General features: G+C 45.6%; 1 protein-coding gene across 1 annotated transcript in view; it reads left to right on the top strand.

Moving 5' to 3' along the window:
• Positions 1–13,425, top strand: part of UBE3C (ubiquitin protein ligase E3C) — a 150,022-nt gene that overhangs the window by 71,613 nt on the left and 64,984 nt on the right. The window contains exons 14-15 of the mRNA XM_073677688.1: positions 78–313; positions 6,230–6,334. Of these exons, the coding sequence (XP_073533789.1) occupies positions 78–313; positions 6,230–6,334 (341 nt within the window). The remainder of the gene's footprint in view (positions 1–77; positions 314–6,229; positions 6,335–13,425) is intronic.

Genomic DNA, 13,425 nt, shown 5'->3' with positions numbered 1-13,425 from the left:
TATGTTACGTATGTTTCTTCATTGTTTGTGCTGCTTGTCTGTACTATGTGACTCTGACATTTAGATTTTTTTTGCAGCTGTAGTTGGCCAGAGACAATCTTCAATGATGCCTTTCACGTTAGAAGAGTTGGTTGTGCTGTCCCGCTGCCTACGTGACGCTTGCTTAGGAATCATCAAGCTGGCGTACCCCGAGACAAAGCCAGAGATGCGAGAAGAATACATGGCAGCTTTTCGAAGTGTTGGTGTCACCACCAATGTGGAGATGCAGCAACGTATCCAAACCGAGCAAAAACGATGGATTCAACTGTTTAAGGTACCCCAGATATTGGATTCTACTTTGACTAAGGAACGTATTCTTTAGACTTAATATTAATCTATAGAGCATTGTGGTTGTGACACCACTGATCCCTGAAAGCCAAGATTTGTGTATTCTTTCCTAAGATTTCTTACGACATGCTCCATACTTTGTACATTCTTTTAAAGGGTATATCTGGGATGTTGTGAAAAAACAAAAAATGTGCCCAAGCACTAAGAGGCAGGTAGTTGCTACCTACCTGCCTGTTGTGCCCACCACCGTTCTTTGCCGACACAGAGTGGTCATAGACTGCTCTGTGCCGGTGATTCTGGTGCCTGTGCTGATGTCATGTCGACAGAGCGGCAGCTTCTTTTCCGCCCTGCTCGGTTGTCGGGGTGTGACTTCCGACATCATTCTGATTGACAGTTGCCCTCCCAGTTAGGCAGCGGGAATCTGGCTGTCAATCAGAATGACGTCGGAAGTCCCGCCCTGTCAACAGAGCGGAGCGGAAAAGAAGCCTCCGCTCTGTCGACATATCAGCACTGGCTGCTGAATCACCGGCAGGAGCGGTCTGTGCCGGCAATGAACAGCGCCAGACACAACAGGCAGGTAGGTAGCAACTAGAATAAAAAGAACAAGAAAGAGTCCGCACTCCGTATTGCTAATTTCAAGTTCTAATAATCCATGGCAGACAAATGACCAACATGACAAGTCTGCTTTTGGCAAGGGTCAGAAATCTGCTGCACTATTGATGTGGCAAAACAACAACTCACAAAATGCCCTAAGAGCTGGCACATCTCTATGGTATGCTGGGAGTTTTAGGTCTAGTCGACAAATGACTGCCATTGGACATGAGAAATAAAGGGGAATCGTGACAGTGTGTGAATCGCACACTGTCACGAATCAAGAGTCTGCTGTCACTTGAAGTTGATTTTTCTTCTGAGACTGGATAACTCTTTCAAAGCTATGTACACCTTTGCATATAATTTTTCATTCGCTTGCTATGTGTAAAGTTAAGTAACATTTTAAATAGTCTAAATGAAAAATGTTCTTTTATTTTGCTACTGCAGAGTGTCTATAAGCCCTTTTTTCATAGTGTTTTGCAAAAAAATTATAAGTCTTTCACACCACTTGCTTTAGGTTCTCACAGCTCTTTCTGCTAGGTGATAGGACATATACATATATAATAGATATTATTGCACACCCCACTTTTCAGTTTCGAATTTGTTAAAGTTTAAAATATCCAATAAATTTCGTTCCACTTCACGATTGTGTCCCACTTGTTGTTGATTCTTCCCAAAATTAGAATTTTATATCTTTATGTTTGAAGCCATAAATGTGGCAAAAGGTATAAAAGTTCAAGGGGGCCAAATACTTTCACAATGCACTGTATTCACAGTTTGAATAGGAGAGAGGGCTTGTACAGTCTCTGGGAGGGAAGAGAAAACAGACTGTTGAAAAAGTGGAAACCACTTGAAGAGGAAATAAGTGTAGCATAGGAGCTGTACTGATACATGAGCTATTGAAGACAGCAGCACCCTGGATATATACAGACCTAACATCCAGCCTATATTACTGGGAGAGACACTCTCACAAGATATTAATCTGACTATCGGATCAGGTTGCAAACTGTATACCAGAGGGTCTGAAAATGAGTGAGGGTGAAGGAATGAAGATTGTAGGAAACATAGTGAACTTTTATTATCTAAAGGTAAACACTAACCTATGGAAATATAAGTTTTCCATGTAGAAGATATCCACATCTTTTAATGCGTGGCACAATGACGCTGCAGAGGAAGTAATCAGGGGTGCAGAGTTTCTCCACACTTTACAACCAAATGCCTGGTGGTCTATCAGCCGCATACCTAACAAAGAGGCATTGTGTGAAGCAGAAAATCGGTTAAAAGAGACTTATGTGTTGCGAATCATTTTTACCAATGAAACCGAGTATCCACTATCCTGTATTATTTAAGCCATTTCGACCACGTAACAACTGAAATCAGAAGTGTGAACAGAGCCTTAAATATATTTATGTTGAAGATTCCTTTCCGAGCTGAGATGTTAGAATTTTTTTTTGTGTGTTTGTGGCCCCACAAGTGTGTTACATGGCAGTCTGTGTGATCGCACTGTGTACAGTGAAGTCTGTGGTTGCTGCACATCCATAGTCTACATTGTATATGTAAAAGCGTTCAGGTGCTCAAAGAACCCAGAAGCAGAAACACCGAACATGAGGTCATAAAAGGTCAGAAACGTGAAATTGAAAAAGTAAAAAAACTTTATTTCACAAGCAATTGGTTACATCAGGGTTCCCCAACTCCAGTCCTCAAGGCCCACCAACAGGTCATGTTTTCAGGATTTCCTTAGTATTACACAGGTGATAATTGCATCACCTGCACAGGCAATAATTCCATCACCTGTGCAATGCTAAGGAAATCCTGAAAACATGACCTGTTGGTGGGCCTTGAGGACTGGAGTTGGGGAACCCTGGGTTACATGGTCGTGCTCAAGAAGCGGGTGCTCACACTTCATAAAATGCAAACATTATATGAGTACACAAATGATTAAATATAGATGTATCCTGAACCACAAAGGAGAAAGTATGTACAGGTAAGATAAGGCCAAGCATGTAGTGCAATATGCTTAGTGCGACATATCAATGAACCTACCGTAGCCTAACACAGAAAGGTATAGTAGTATGGCCCTGAATACTAAGGCATAAGACAATTGTATATGTATAGTGGCCCTACACAAGTAAGCCAAAAGGTGAAAACATGGGCACAAAATCCCTATTTTACAATATTGAATAAACAGTCAGTAACTAGTAATAGAAGTAGAATGGTAGGTACTGAGTAATTCAAGAAAGCAAGGGGACTAAGTGCACACAACACCGAATCACTGGCTGCCAAAGTAATGTATGACAGGTAGTTAGCCAAAAGTGCTTATATGACAGGCAGTGAAGAGGAAGGCTTGGCAGTTGGCCAGCAAATGCTAATTAGATGTTATAAATAGTAATGAGCATGGGGGGCATGTTAGAAAGTATATAAAAAAGCAAACAGGAGAACAAGTAGGCAAAAATTGAGAGGCATATTACCTAGGTGGTCCAGGGTACTGAGTGTGGCGCACACCCCGACGCACGTTTTGGATAAATCCTTGATCAGGGGGTTCTAGTTCTACATTGGATTTATGTAAAAGTGTTCAGTGTGATAGAGTACAATGACAGTTTGGGTCTTGAGTAGTGATGAGCGCAAGTGCTCATTACTCGAGTCTGTGTAGGGTGCTCAGGTATACTCCGAGTATCGCAGGTGCTCGAGTGACATGTTCACGGCTCTTAGACAGCCACAAAACATGCGGGGATTGCTCGTGGTTGTCAGGCAATTCCTTCATGTTTTGTGGCTGTCTTAACAGTCGCGAAACATGAGGCTGCGGGGACTCAAACATGTTACTCGAGCACCCTAGAAAACTCAAATAACGAGCACTTGCGCTCATCACTAGTCCTGAGTGCTGAAAGACGGCCGGATTGATTGATTATTTTCTACACTTTTTGATGAGTGAGATGCATTCATGTCTTAAAATTCAGCTTAATTAGTATCTCATCAGGATTTGTATAATGTTGATGTTAATGGACCAAATGGAGGGCAAATCCCTTATCGGCTGACACGAAAATAAATCTTCCTTTTTTCTTTAACACTCTCTTCTCTCTGTCGCTCTCTACAAAGACCAAGTTACAAGTAGAGCCCAGAAAGAGATCTGGTGTAGAAAAGTGCCACTCAATGTGTCCTAAGCAAACAGATCAAGTCAGCTAAAAAAAAAAAACACCCGCTCATTAAAGACACAGAAGCAGGAGAAATGCATTTTCCAAATTGAATGGTAGATTTACTGTCCGTTTAATACCAGCGACCTCTCGCACAGTAATGTTCGGCTTGAGTCATCATCTGTCCCTCCAGGTCTTTTATCACTGCTTTTGTCAAGCTATCTATTTAATTGAAAGAAGTTAATTGAATGAAAATGATCAACTAAGCTTGTATTAATATTGCTAATGGAACTTTCTTCTTGGCCATGTTTGGAGGAAGATGTCACGCTAGACTTTAAGAAGGACCCATTAATGCGTGCACTTAACCTGATGGGCTAATTAAGCAATGCTTATTCATTCTACAAGCCTACAATAGCCTCTGTCCTGCCCATTCGGGATGATTTTACAACACTTTTCACTTACAAGCATAGGCCTGATGAACATTAACGGAATTGAGCCTAAATGATAATGTTTTCATAAGGAGGAATTCAGCGTTAATGTGTCATAATAGGCGAAGGTTTCCCAGCTACCAGGACGCTCGAGTTCCACTTAAAGGTTTTAAATAGAACCGAAAAATGTGCTGATGTTCTAGTTGGAGAAAAGCACAAGCTGGCAGATATGTCTCGTCGTCTTTTGCAGATTTGGGAGAGTGTGGAACTTATCTATCATTGCTCCTTTATAGTATACCTTTAGGCCCCATTCAGATTAGGCATGCTTTCAGTAACCTGATTTTTTATTTATGCATCATTCAGTATTTCACCCTGATTTGCTTGTAAAATAGTAGCTAAAAGGAGGATGTATTTATTTATCTGTTACCTTCTTAGGGTTTTGCAACATTTCCAAGTGGTAAGTGTTTCATTTTAAAGGGGACCTGTCATCAGGATTTTATACACCAAATTAATGACATGTAAGTAAAGGCACTGCAATGCTGAATAAATCCTTACCTTGCTTGTAGAAATCCTTTTTGATGTTTTAGAGAAATCCTTTGTTAAAATTGCACACAAATGAACCACAAGTGCAGTGAGGTGTGACAATGCACTTGGAACTCTCCCTAATTTCCGCCCGCTTCCTTCATTGCTTTGGGCGGCGCATGTGCAGATTGATAGTCCGGCTCTCACAACGTTGTTAGGACTTTACTGCACATGTGTGGCCACAGGCAATATCTCCCTAGGTAAAGCAGGTCATTGAAAGAAGAGTGGCCTATCAATCAGAGACAGGAGGCAGTCAGCGAGCGGGGAATAGGTAGAGAGTCAAGTGCATTGTCCCACCCCGCTGCACTTGCTGTTCATTTGCATAAGTTTTTAACAATGGATTTCTCTAAAAGGGCATCAAGGATTTCTACATGAAAGGTATGGATTTATTCAGCATCACTGTTCCTTTACAGATACGTCGTTAGTATGAAGTATAAAATCCTGATGACAGGTTACCTTTAAAGAAGTTATCACATGAAGACAATCCTTTTTCTAAGCTTAAAGGGAATCTGTCACTACGTTTTTCACACCTAATCTGAGAGCAGCATGATGTAGGGGCTGAGACCCTGATTCCAGTAATGTGTCAGGAGGTTATCACTAGAGGAATAGTAAACTTGCTGCCAGGTAGTCTTCCATATTCATGAGCTCTGTATAACCTCGCCCCCACCACTGATTGGTCACTTTCTGTGTACACTGTGCAAGCTGACAATCAGTGGTGTTGGTGGAAATATATAGGACTCAGCATTCAGAGAACTGCTAGATCTGCAGCAGATAAAACACCGATTTTATCAAAATGACAGCAAGCAGCTCAGTAAGTGACACATCGCTGGAATCAGGGTCTCGGCCCCTACATTATGCTGTTTTCAGATGGGATAGCAAAAATTTGGTGACATTCTCTTTAAGCTGGTCCAGCGATCATTTGATCAGTGCAACTCTTGCTTCTCTAACCCACGACAATCAGCATTTATCGCCTAGCTGTGTCTGGTCATGCACAGGTGTCGAGTCTATGATGGCCATATGTCTCTGACAGTGCATTAGCAAAGGGGTCATATCCAGGAGACCTAAAGTAAGAGATTTTTTATCTTCATCGTGAGAAGGAAAATATTGTTTGGTGTGTGTCACACATTTTTAGATTTAATTTCTAAACTTTTGTATTTTTTCCTTTTTCTACAGGTTATTACCAACTTGGTAAAGATGTTAAAGTCTCGGGACACCAGAAGAAACTTTTGTCCACTCAACCATTGGTTGTCTGAGCAAGAGAATATTAAAGCTGATAAAGTAAGTTTCTATATTATGTATGTCTTTGCGGTGAAAGGGGTTGCCTGGGAATATATATATTATTTTATTATAGGGTTTCATACATTTAAAAATAAGCACACCAATACTCCCTATCCTCAGGTCCAGTACTGCATCCTCACCCTGCTTAAGTCTTTTTTGACAGGCTGCAGCTTTGACATCACAGCTACAGCGCACTTGACTGCTGCAGACAATCACTGAGCTCATCAGATTTTTGTTGGTCAAATGTGATGTCTGTGTGATGGGAGCGGTATCAAGGACTTTCTATTTGAACATTACACCATTGCAGGGATTTTATATACTATGCTTAAGTTGTTGTTATTGCTGTTGTTTTGCTTAATGTGGGAATGTTTTTGTTTTGTTCCTGCACCCCTCCATTCCTGAGATGCAGCCCTGACTTCCCTGCACAGAAAAATAGCCTTATTTGCCAAGTGGGAGTGGCCTTTAACTCTTTTTCAGTGAGCATGTTCATGAGGATCACTCCTGCTTGGCTAACAAGACTATATGGACATACAAGGCAGAAGGCGGCCATATATCAGGAGCAGAGAGGCGCACGAAGAAAAATATACAACCCCTCAGGTGAACAGCGGCATTTACACCAGGTAAAAAAATACATATTAGGCTATGTTCACTCGCAGCGGGTTTTTTTCTACAGCCAAAGCTTGCTCTCTTGGCAGTAAAAACTGTGTGTTCAAAACTACAAATTTGCAGCGTTTTTTGACACATTTTTAGCAACATTTTTGGGTGTGGATTATACATGTGTGCTTTGTCTGCAGTACATGTTTAATAAAGTTAGTTTTATTCACCAAAAAAAGCTTGAAAACGCCGCAAAAAACATTTATTGTTTTTTTTCTGCGTTTTTTTTTCCTTTCTCATTGCTTTCTATGGGAAAAAAATGCTACAAAAACGAGTTGACGTGCTGCAGATTTCAAAAACGCTGATCTTCTAAAATTCAATCAGGAAAAAAAAAAACAAGCGTGTGCATAAGAGTGTTAAAAATCTCATAGCTTCTGCTGGTACTGTAAAAAGCTGCTTTTAATATGCATTTAAAAATGCAGCAAAAAACCTCTGCATGTGAACGTAGCCTTAAAGGGGTTGTTTCATTATCTAGCTTCAGTAGTGAACCCATTCTACTACCTCCCAGTGTCCTGCTTACCAAGATGTGGTAAGCTCCTGATGAATTCATCCAGTGGCTCGCCAGCCTGAGTTGTGCGCTATCTGAGGCTGCTAGCAGAAACGCGGGGGCACTGAAATTGTCTGGAGCTTTCTGTTGGAAAACCCTTTCCTAGACCAGCTCCGTTGACAGACTGCAGGGGTGGCAGCTAACCAAGATAGTGAGTAAAGAAAATTACAAATATCTCCATTCTTGATTACAGAGAAAATGTTAAATACCAATTAGATTGGCAGGTTGCTTGTTAATACAGGCACTTGCTATTTTAGCCATTTAAAGGGATCATGTCATTAGGATTCATGCTGCCTGAATCAGACACTGGCTGCTCAATTGCAGCCAGGAATATTGAAAGTATTGTAAAGTAAAGTAAAATTGGTATTCCCATCTCCAAAATCCTATCCCAATATGTAGTAGGTATAATAATAATAATATTAGCAAATTCCTCCAATTAGAAATATAATATAGTTCTTCTGATAGCCTATGTCGCTTACCTCATGTGCAGGGCATTGCAGCAGCTTAGGTATCCATGGTTACCACCACTCATATAGTGACAGTTGTTAGTGGTCATAACTATGGCTACCTAAGCTACAGCAATGTCCTGCTCATGGGGTAAGCGAAATAGGTTATCAGGCGAACTATACTATATTTCTAATTGGAGATATTTGCTAATATTATTGATATTATACCTACTACATGTTGGGATAGTATCTTGGAGATTGGAATACTCCTTTAACTGTAACACTCTGTGGTGATTCTGGGTAAAGATACTTTGAAAAGTAGACCTGGGATTATGTGTCTCCTGTGTGATGTGGTCTCTGGCTGCTCCTCCCGCTCCCTTCTACTTGATACGGGTCTCACCCTGTGAGTGTACATAATGAGAGACCTGTCACTATCTCGGGGACCACGTCAGAGTAGTCAGACTAGACACATAATCCCTGGCCGGCTGTCTGGAAACATGAATCTGATGACTTGTTTATTTATTCTATCACTCCCATTCTAATATCTAAAGATGACCGTATTTCTCAGTCGTAAGTGGTAAACTCCCAGGCCACTGTTATTAGACTTTTGGTTATACAAGACAAGTAAAATAAAACTCATATTTGCCATTTTTTCTCCCAAATTAATTAGTTGCTTTGCTGGGTTGAAAAAAAACCAAAACATTGACCTGGACAAAGCTAACACCCCATGTTATCCCAGTGCAGAGCTATGACGGGGTGAAGCGAGGTACAGTGGTTCAGAGAGGGAAAAAACAATCTGGGTCATGCACCGTACCTGTGGGCCATAAACTAGGCAGAACTTACTATATCAGTTATGTCTAGTGTGTTTTTCAAATTAAGAAAATAGAAAATATTCCTCAAATTACACCTTAACATAAAATAGATAGTAATTGTATTTGAAGTTTAAATGTTGCATTTTTGTATACAGTGGGTATGGAAAAGACCCCTTTAAAATTTTCACTCTTTGTTTCATTGCACCCGTTTTTGCTTAGTGTCGCATAGGAGGCACACCTAAAACTTTTACTCCGTTTTCTCCGACGGGATTGCAGATGAAGAAAAGTGGGTCTCCTGCGAGACTCCCGGCATGGCTCCTTCCTCTGCCCCCTATTACGGGGTGCACAGTTGAAGTCGAGATGGCTATTCCCCATGTTGCTCCTTCCCCAGCCCCTCGGGTGCTGGTTGAATTCGAAAGCCCCCTGATGGTGACAGCAGCACCCTCCCTAATCCCCTCTGGGGGCATTAGGTTGAAACGCCTCAGGTAGGGTCTGTACAGGCAGCACTCTGCAGCTCCCAGTAGCCAGCACACTGCAGCTGAATCCAGGGACCCCAGCCCTGCTGCGGGCTCCTGTTGGGGTCGGGGGGAGTGCAGGCAGGCATGGCACAACACAGGCACAGGCCTCCCTGTGCCCTGTCTCTGCGGCAGCAGCAGCTCTATGGTGCCTCAGGGGGACTCTTCTCAGGGCCCCCCTTCCGCTTATACCCCACCGCTATCCTGCCTTTAAATCCGGGGGGGGGGGGGGGGGTCCAGTTCAGATCCGGCCCCCTCCCGGACTTCCGCGCCGGCCTGGAGCCCCTTTGGGCATCAGACTCCGCCCCCCGGATGACAAATATGACACTCTACAGTGTCATAGAGGGGGCAGATCCAGACTGAAAGGGCGCGATTTCACACAGCAACTGCCGTCCTTTTCAGCTATCCGCCCCCCTTCTTCCTTAAACTTTACTCCGGCGGCCATTATCTGCTGCAGGATAAAGAATTAACCCTGCAGCTACCGGTCGGCAGATACAGACCAGGCCTGCCAGTCTCCGGGGAGGCACAGGACTGTGGATCTTTGGCGCTGGACCTAGGGGCACACTGGTGGGGTAAGATCACAGTTGGAGTTCTTCCTCCGCTGTGAATCCATTATTTCTTATAAGCTCCTCTGCATAGCCACCCCTGTAGGGCCCTCTGCATAGCCACCCCTGTGCACTATGCCGGACTCAAGGTCCAAGAGAACCAGGCAGGACTGCTATTATGCACTCTGTACAGCCTGCAGTAATACTCTCCCCAGTGGCAGCACGTACCTACACTACCAGGACTGCATCCAGACTACTGTGCCAGAGCTCCAAGAAACCCCTGCCAATGCTTCGGGTCTAATGCCACGCAGGAATGGGTCACTCAGATGTCGCAATCTATGACGCAGTCTATAGATAACCTAACCTCCACATTGCTTCAGGCTCTGCAGCGTCATGCCTCGGCTATGAACGCTACCCAGCAAAGGGAAAGCTCGACTCAGGGACATGACGACCCGGGCACATCCACGTCTAGGTCAGGACGCAAGCAGACCCACAGGTCACGTTCATCTGCGTCATCCCTTAGCACACGGTCATCCCCTTCTAGGGAGAGACACCGAAATTCCAGGTCATTTAGACCGTCCCCTACCAGGAACAGACAATGCAGATCTCCGCAGTGATCCCCGACCAGAGAAGGCCTCCGCCCCGGTTCATCCAGCAGGAGACGCCTTAGCGATACACAGGATTCGGAAGACATCTGTGATTCCGACTCTGACAAGGAAACTGAAGGGTCCCTGATCCCAATCCCCCCTAGCAATACAGCGCTAGTTGAGGACGTAATCTCGTCCATCCATCGAGACATTTCTGATTCGCCCCCGGAGGCTCCTGAACATTTCCTTTGAAGGAGCTCTGAAGCCGCCTAAGATCTTTGACCACCCAGAGTTTAAATCGATCCTTAAATCGCAAATATCTGGAGGCGCGGTACCCCTTCCCACAGGAGGTCACCAAGGAATGGACAGATCCACCCAAAGTGGATCCCCCAGTCTCTAGGCTAGCACCACAGTCACTCCTTTCACTGCCAGATAGCTCAACCCTCAGGGATGCAGCAGACCGACAGGTGGAACGCATGGCTCGTTCAATTTTCGAGGGCGCAGAGGCCTCCCTGGCTCCCCCGTTCGCTTCAGTTTGGGCTGCCAAGGCCATCCTGGCTTGGCCCCAAAAATTTACAAGCTGGCCTCGATGCATCTGCTCCTGAGCTGTCGGACCAAGCGGTTCAAATAGCAGTTGTAGCAGATTACATGCTTCATGCAGCTCTGGATTCAGCAAGGGGTGCAGCAGGGATAGCATCAAACACCATCACGATTCGGCGTATCCTCTGGCTGCGGAAATGGAAAGCAGACGCAGTCTCAAGGAAGTCCCTCACGCACCTCCCGTACCTCAATGGTCGACTTTTTGGCAAACAGTTGGACATGATGATATCCATCGCCACCGGGGGTATGAGTACCTCTCTCCCCCAACTGAAACCCAAACGCACTTACAGGAAGCGTAACCAAACTCGATTCTGATCCTTTCGGAACTCTTCAGGTTGGTCCGTCTCGCTTCCAGCACAAAATAGCAACCGCTCCCCACACAGGGACAACTCGCGGTCGACGCAAAAGTCGGACAAGACCTGGCAGTCAAAAGCAGGCCAGTCAAAGTCCAAAGGAGGAAAATCTCAGATTTCCTCCTCATCATGACTCACGGACTCCGGAAGACACCCCACCCATAGGCGGCCGACTTTTGCTCTTTCATCAAGTCTGGCTGCCTATTACAGAAGACAGGTGGGTCAGGGAGCTAGTGTCTTCAGGATACAAGATAGAGTTCACTTCCAACCCACCAAACAGACTCTTTCTTTCTGTTCCCCCAAAGCCGCCAGCCAAGGCTCGTGCCTTCCGCCAAGCAGTCTCCTTGCTTCTTCAAGCAGGAGTCATAGTACCGGTCCCCGCGGCCGAGCGCTTCCGAGGGTTCTACTCCAATCTATTTGTAGTCCCCGAGAAAGGAGGCGGCGTACGGCCCATACTGGACCTAAAACAGCCCAACAAATATGTACGGGTACGTCAAGTCCGCATGGAGTCCCTTCGGTCCATCATTGCTTCCATGGAGAAGGGAGAATTTCTCGCCTCCATAGATATACAAGACGCATACCTGCATATACCAATTGCACCCGCCCATCAGAGATTTCTTAGGTTCGCAATCGACCAGAACCACTACCAGTTAGTGCCTCTCCCGTTCGGACTCGCCACGGCTCCCAGAGGGTTTACCAAAGTCATGGCAGCCACCATGGACGTCCTGCACTCCAGAGGCATAGTAGTCGTTCCATACCTGGACGATCTCCTTATCAAGGCTCCTACTTTCAAGGACTGCGAGATCAGCATCTCAATCACAATCGACACTCTGAGTCGCCTGGGCTGGTTAGTCAACCTACAAAAGTCATCACCAACCCCGAGTCAGTCTCTCACCTTCCTGGGAATGCTATTCAACACCTTCAGGGGTCTAGTGCTCCTTCCCAAAGACAAGGCACCGCTTCTCTGTCTAGGAGTTCGCACTCTCCTCAGCAAACCCCCTCGATCTCTCCGGTTTGCCATGAGAGTCCTCGACAGGATGATGGCGGCAATAGAAGCGGTCCTATTTGCCCAACTTCACCTCAGGCCTCTCCAACTAGCCATCCTCAAGTCATGGGACAGGAACCCCTTTTTCTCTCGACAGGGAGTTCCAGCTGACGTCGTCAACCAGGAGGTCCCTGCACTGGTGGCTCAAGCCAGCCTCACTAACAAAGGGGAAATCCTTTCTCACGGGTCAATGGAAGGTTCTGACCACCGACGTGAGCCTGACGGGTTGGGGTGCGGTGCACTTACACCACAGAGCACAGGGCAAGTGGTCCCCAGCAGAAGCGACCATGCCCATCAACATCTTGGAAATTCGTGCCATCCTCCTGGCGTTGACAGCCTTCCATCACTTACTGGCAGCCTCTCACATCAGAGTACAGTCTGACAATGCCACGGCTGTGGCATATGTGAATCACCATGGGGGGACCCGCAGTGCCCAGGCGATGCGAGAAGTGACACAGGTTCGGTTCTCTCTGCGGCCCACATTCCGGGTGTGGACAACTGGGAAGCAGGCTTCCTCAGCCGGCAAGCAATGGACTCGGGAGAGCGGTCTCTCCATCCCGAAGTTTTTCGACAGATCTGCCATCGCTGGGGGACTCCGGACGTGGACCTAATGGCATCCCACTTCAATGCCAAGGTCTCCAACTTCACGGCCAGAACACATGACCCGCGGGCACTAGGAGCAGACACCCTGGTTCAGGACTGGACCCAGTTCCATCTCCTGTACATTTTTCCACTTCTCCCCCTGATATCCAGAGTGGTGAGGAAGATCAAGCAAGAGGGAGTTCCAACCATCCTAATCGCACCGGACTGGCCCAGACGTACATGGTACGCCGACATCGTACAGCTCACAGCAGACGTCCCTTGGCGTCTCCCCGACCGCCCGGATCTTCTGTCACAAGGCCCGTTCTACCACCAGAACTCAGGGGCCTTCAATTTGACGGCGTGGCCATTGAGACCTGGGTTCTAACCCAGTCAAGGTTCTCGCCG

The sequence above is a fragment of the Phyllobates terribilis genome, unplaced genomic scaffold (genome assembly GCF_046119375.1).
Source record: "Phyllobates terribilis strain yellow unplaced genomic scaffold, ASM4611937v1 Scaffold_4__5_contigs__length_816908805, whole genome shotgun sequence".
In the NCBI taxonomy this organism is placed as follows: domain Eukaryota; kingdom Metazoa; phylum Chordata; class Amphibia; order Anura; family Dendrobatidae; genus Phyllobates; species Phyllobates terribilis.
Note: the sequence above shows the minus strand (reverse complement) of the source record. Positions and strands in the feature narration are given on the sequence as shown.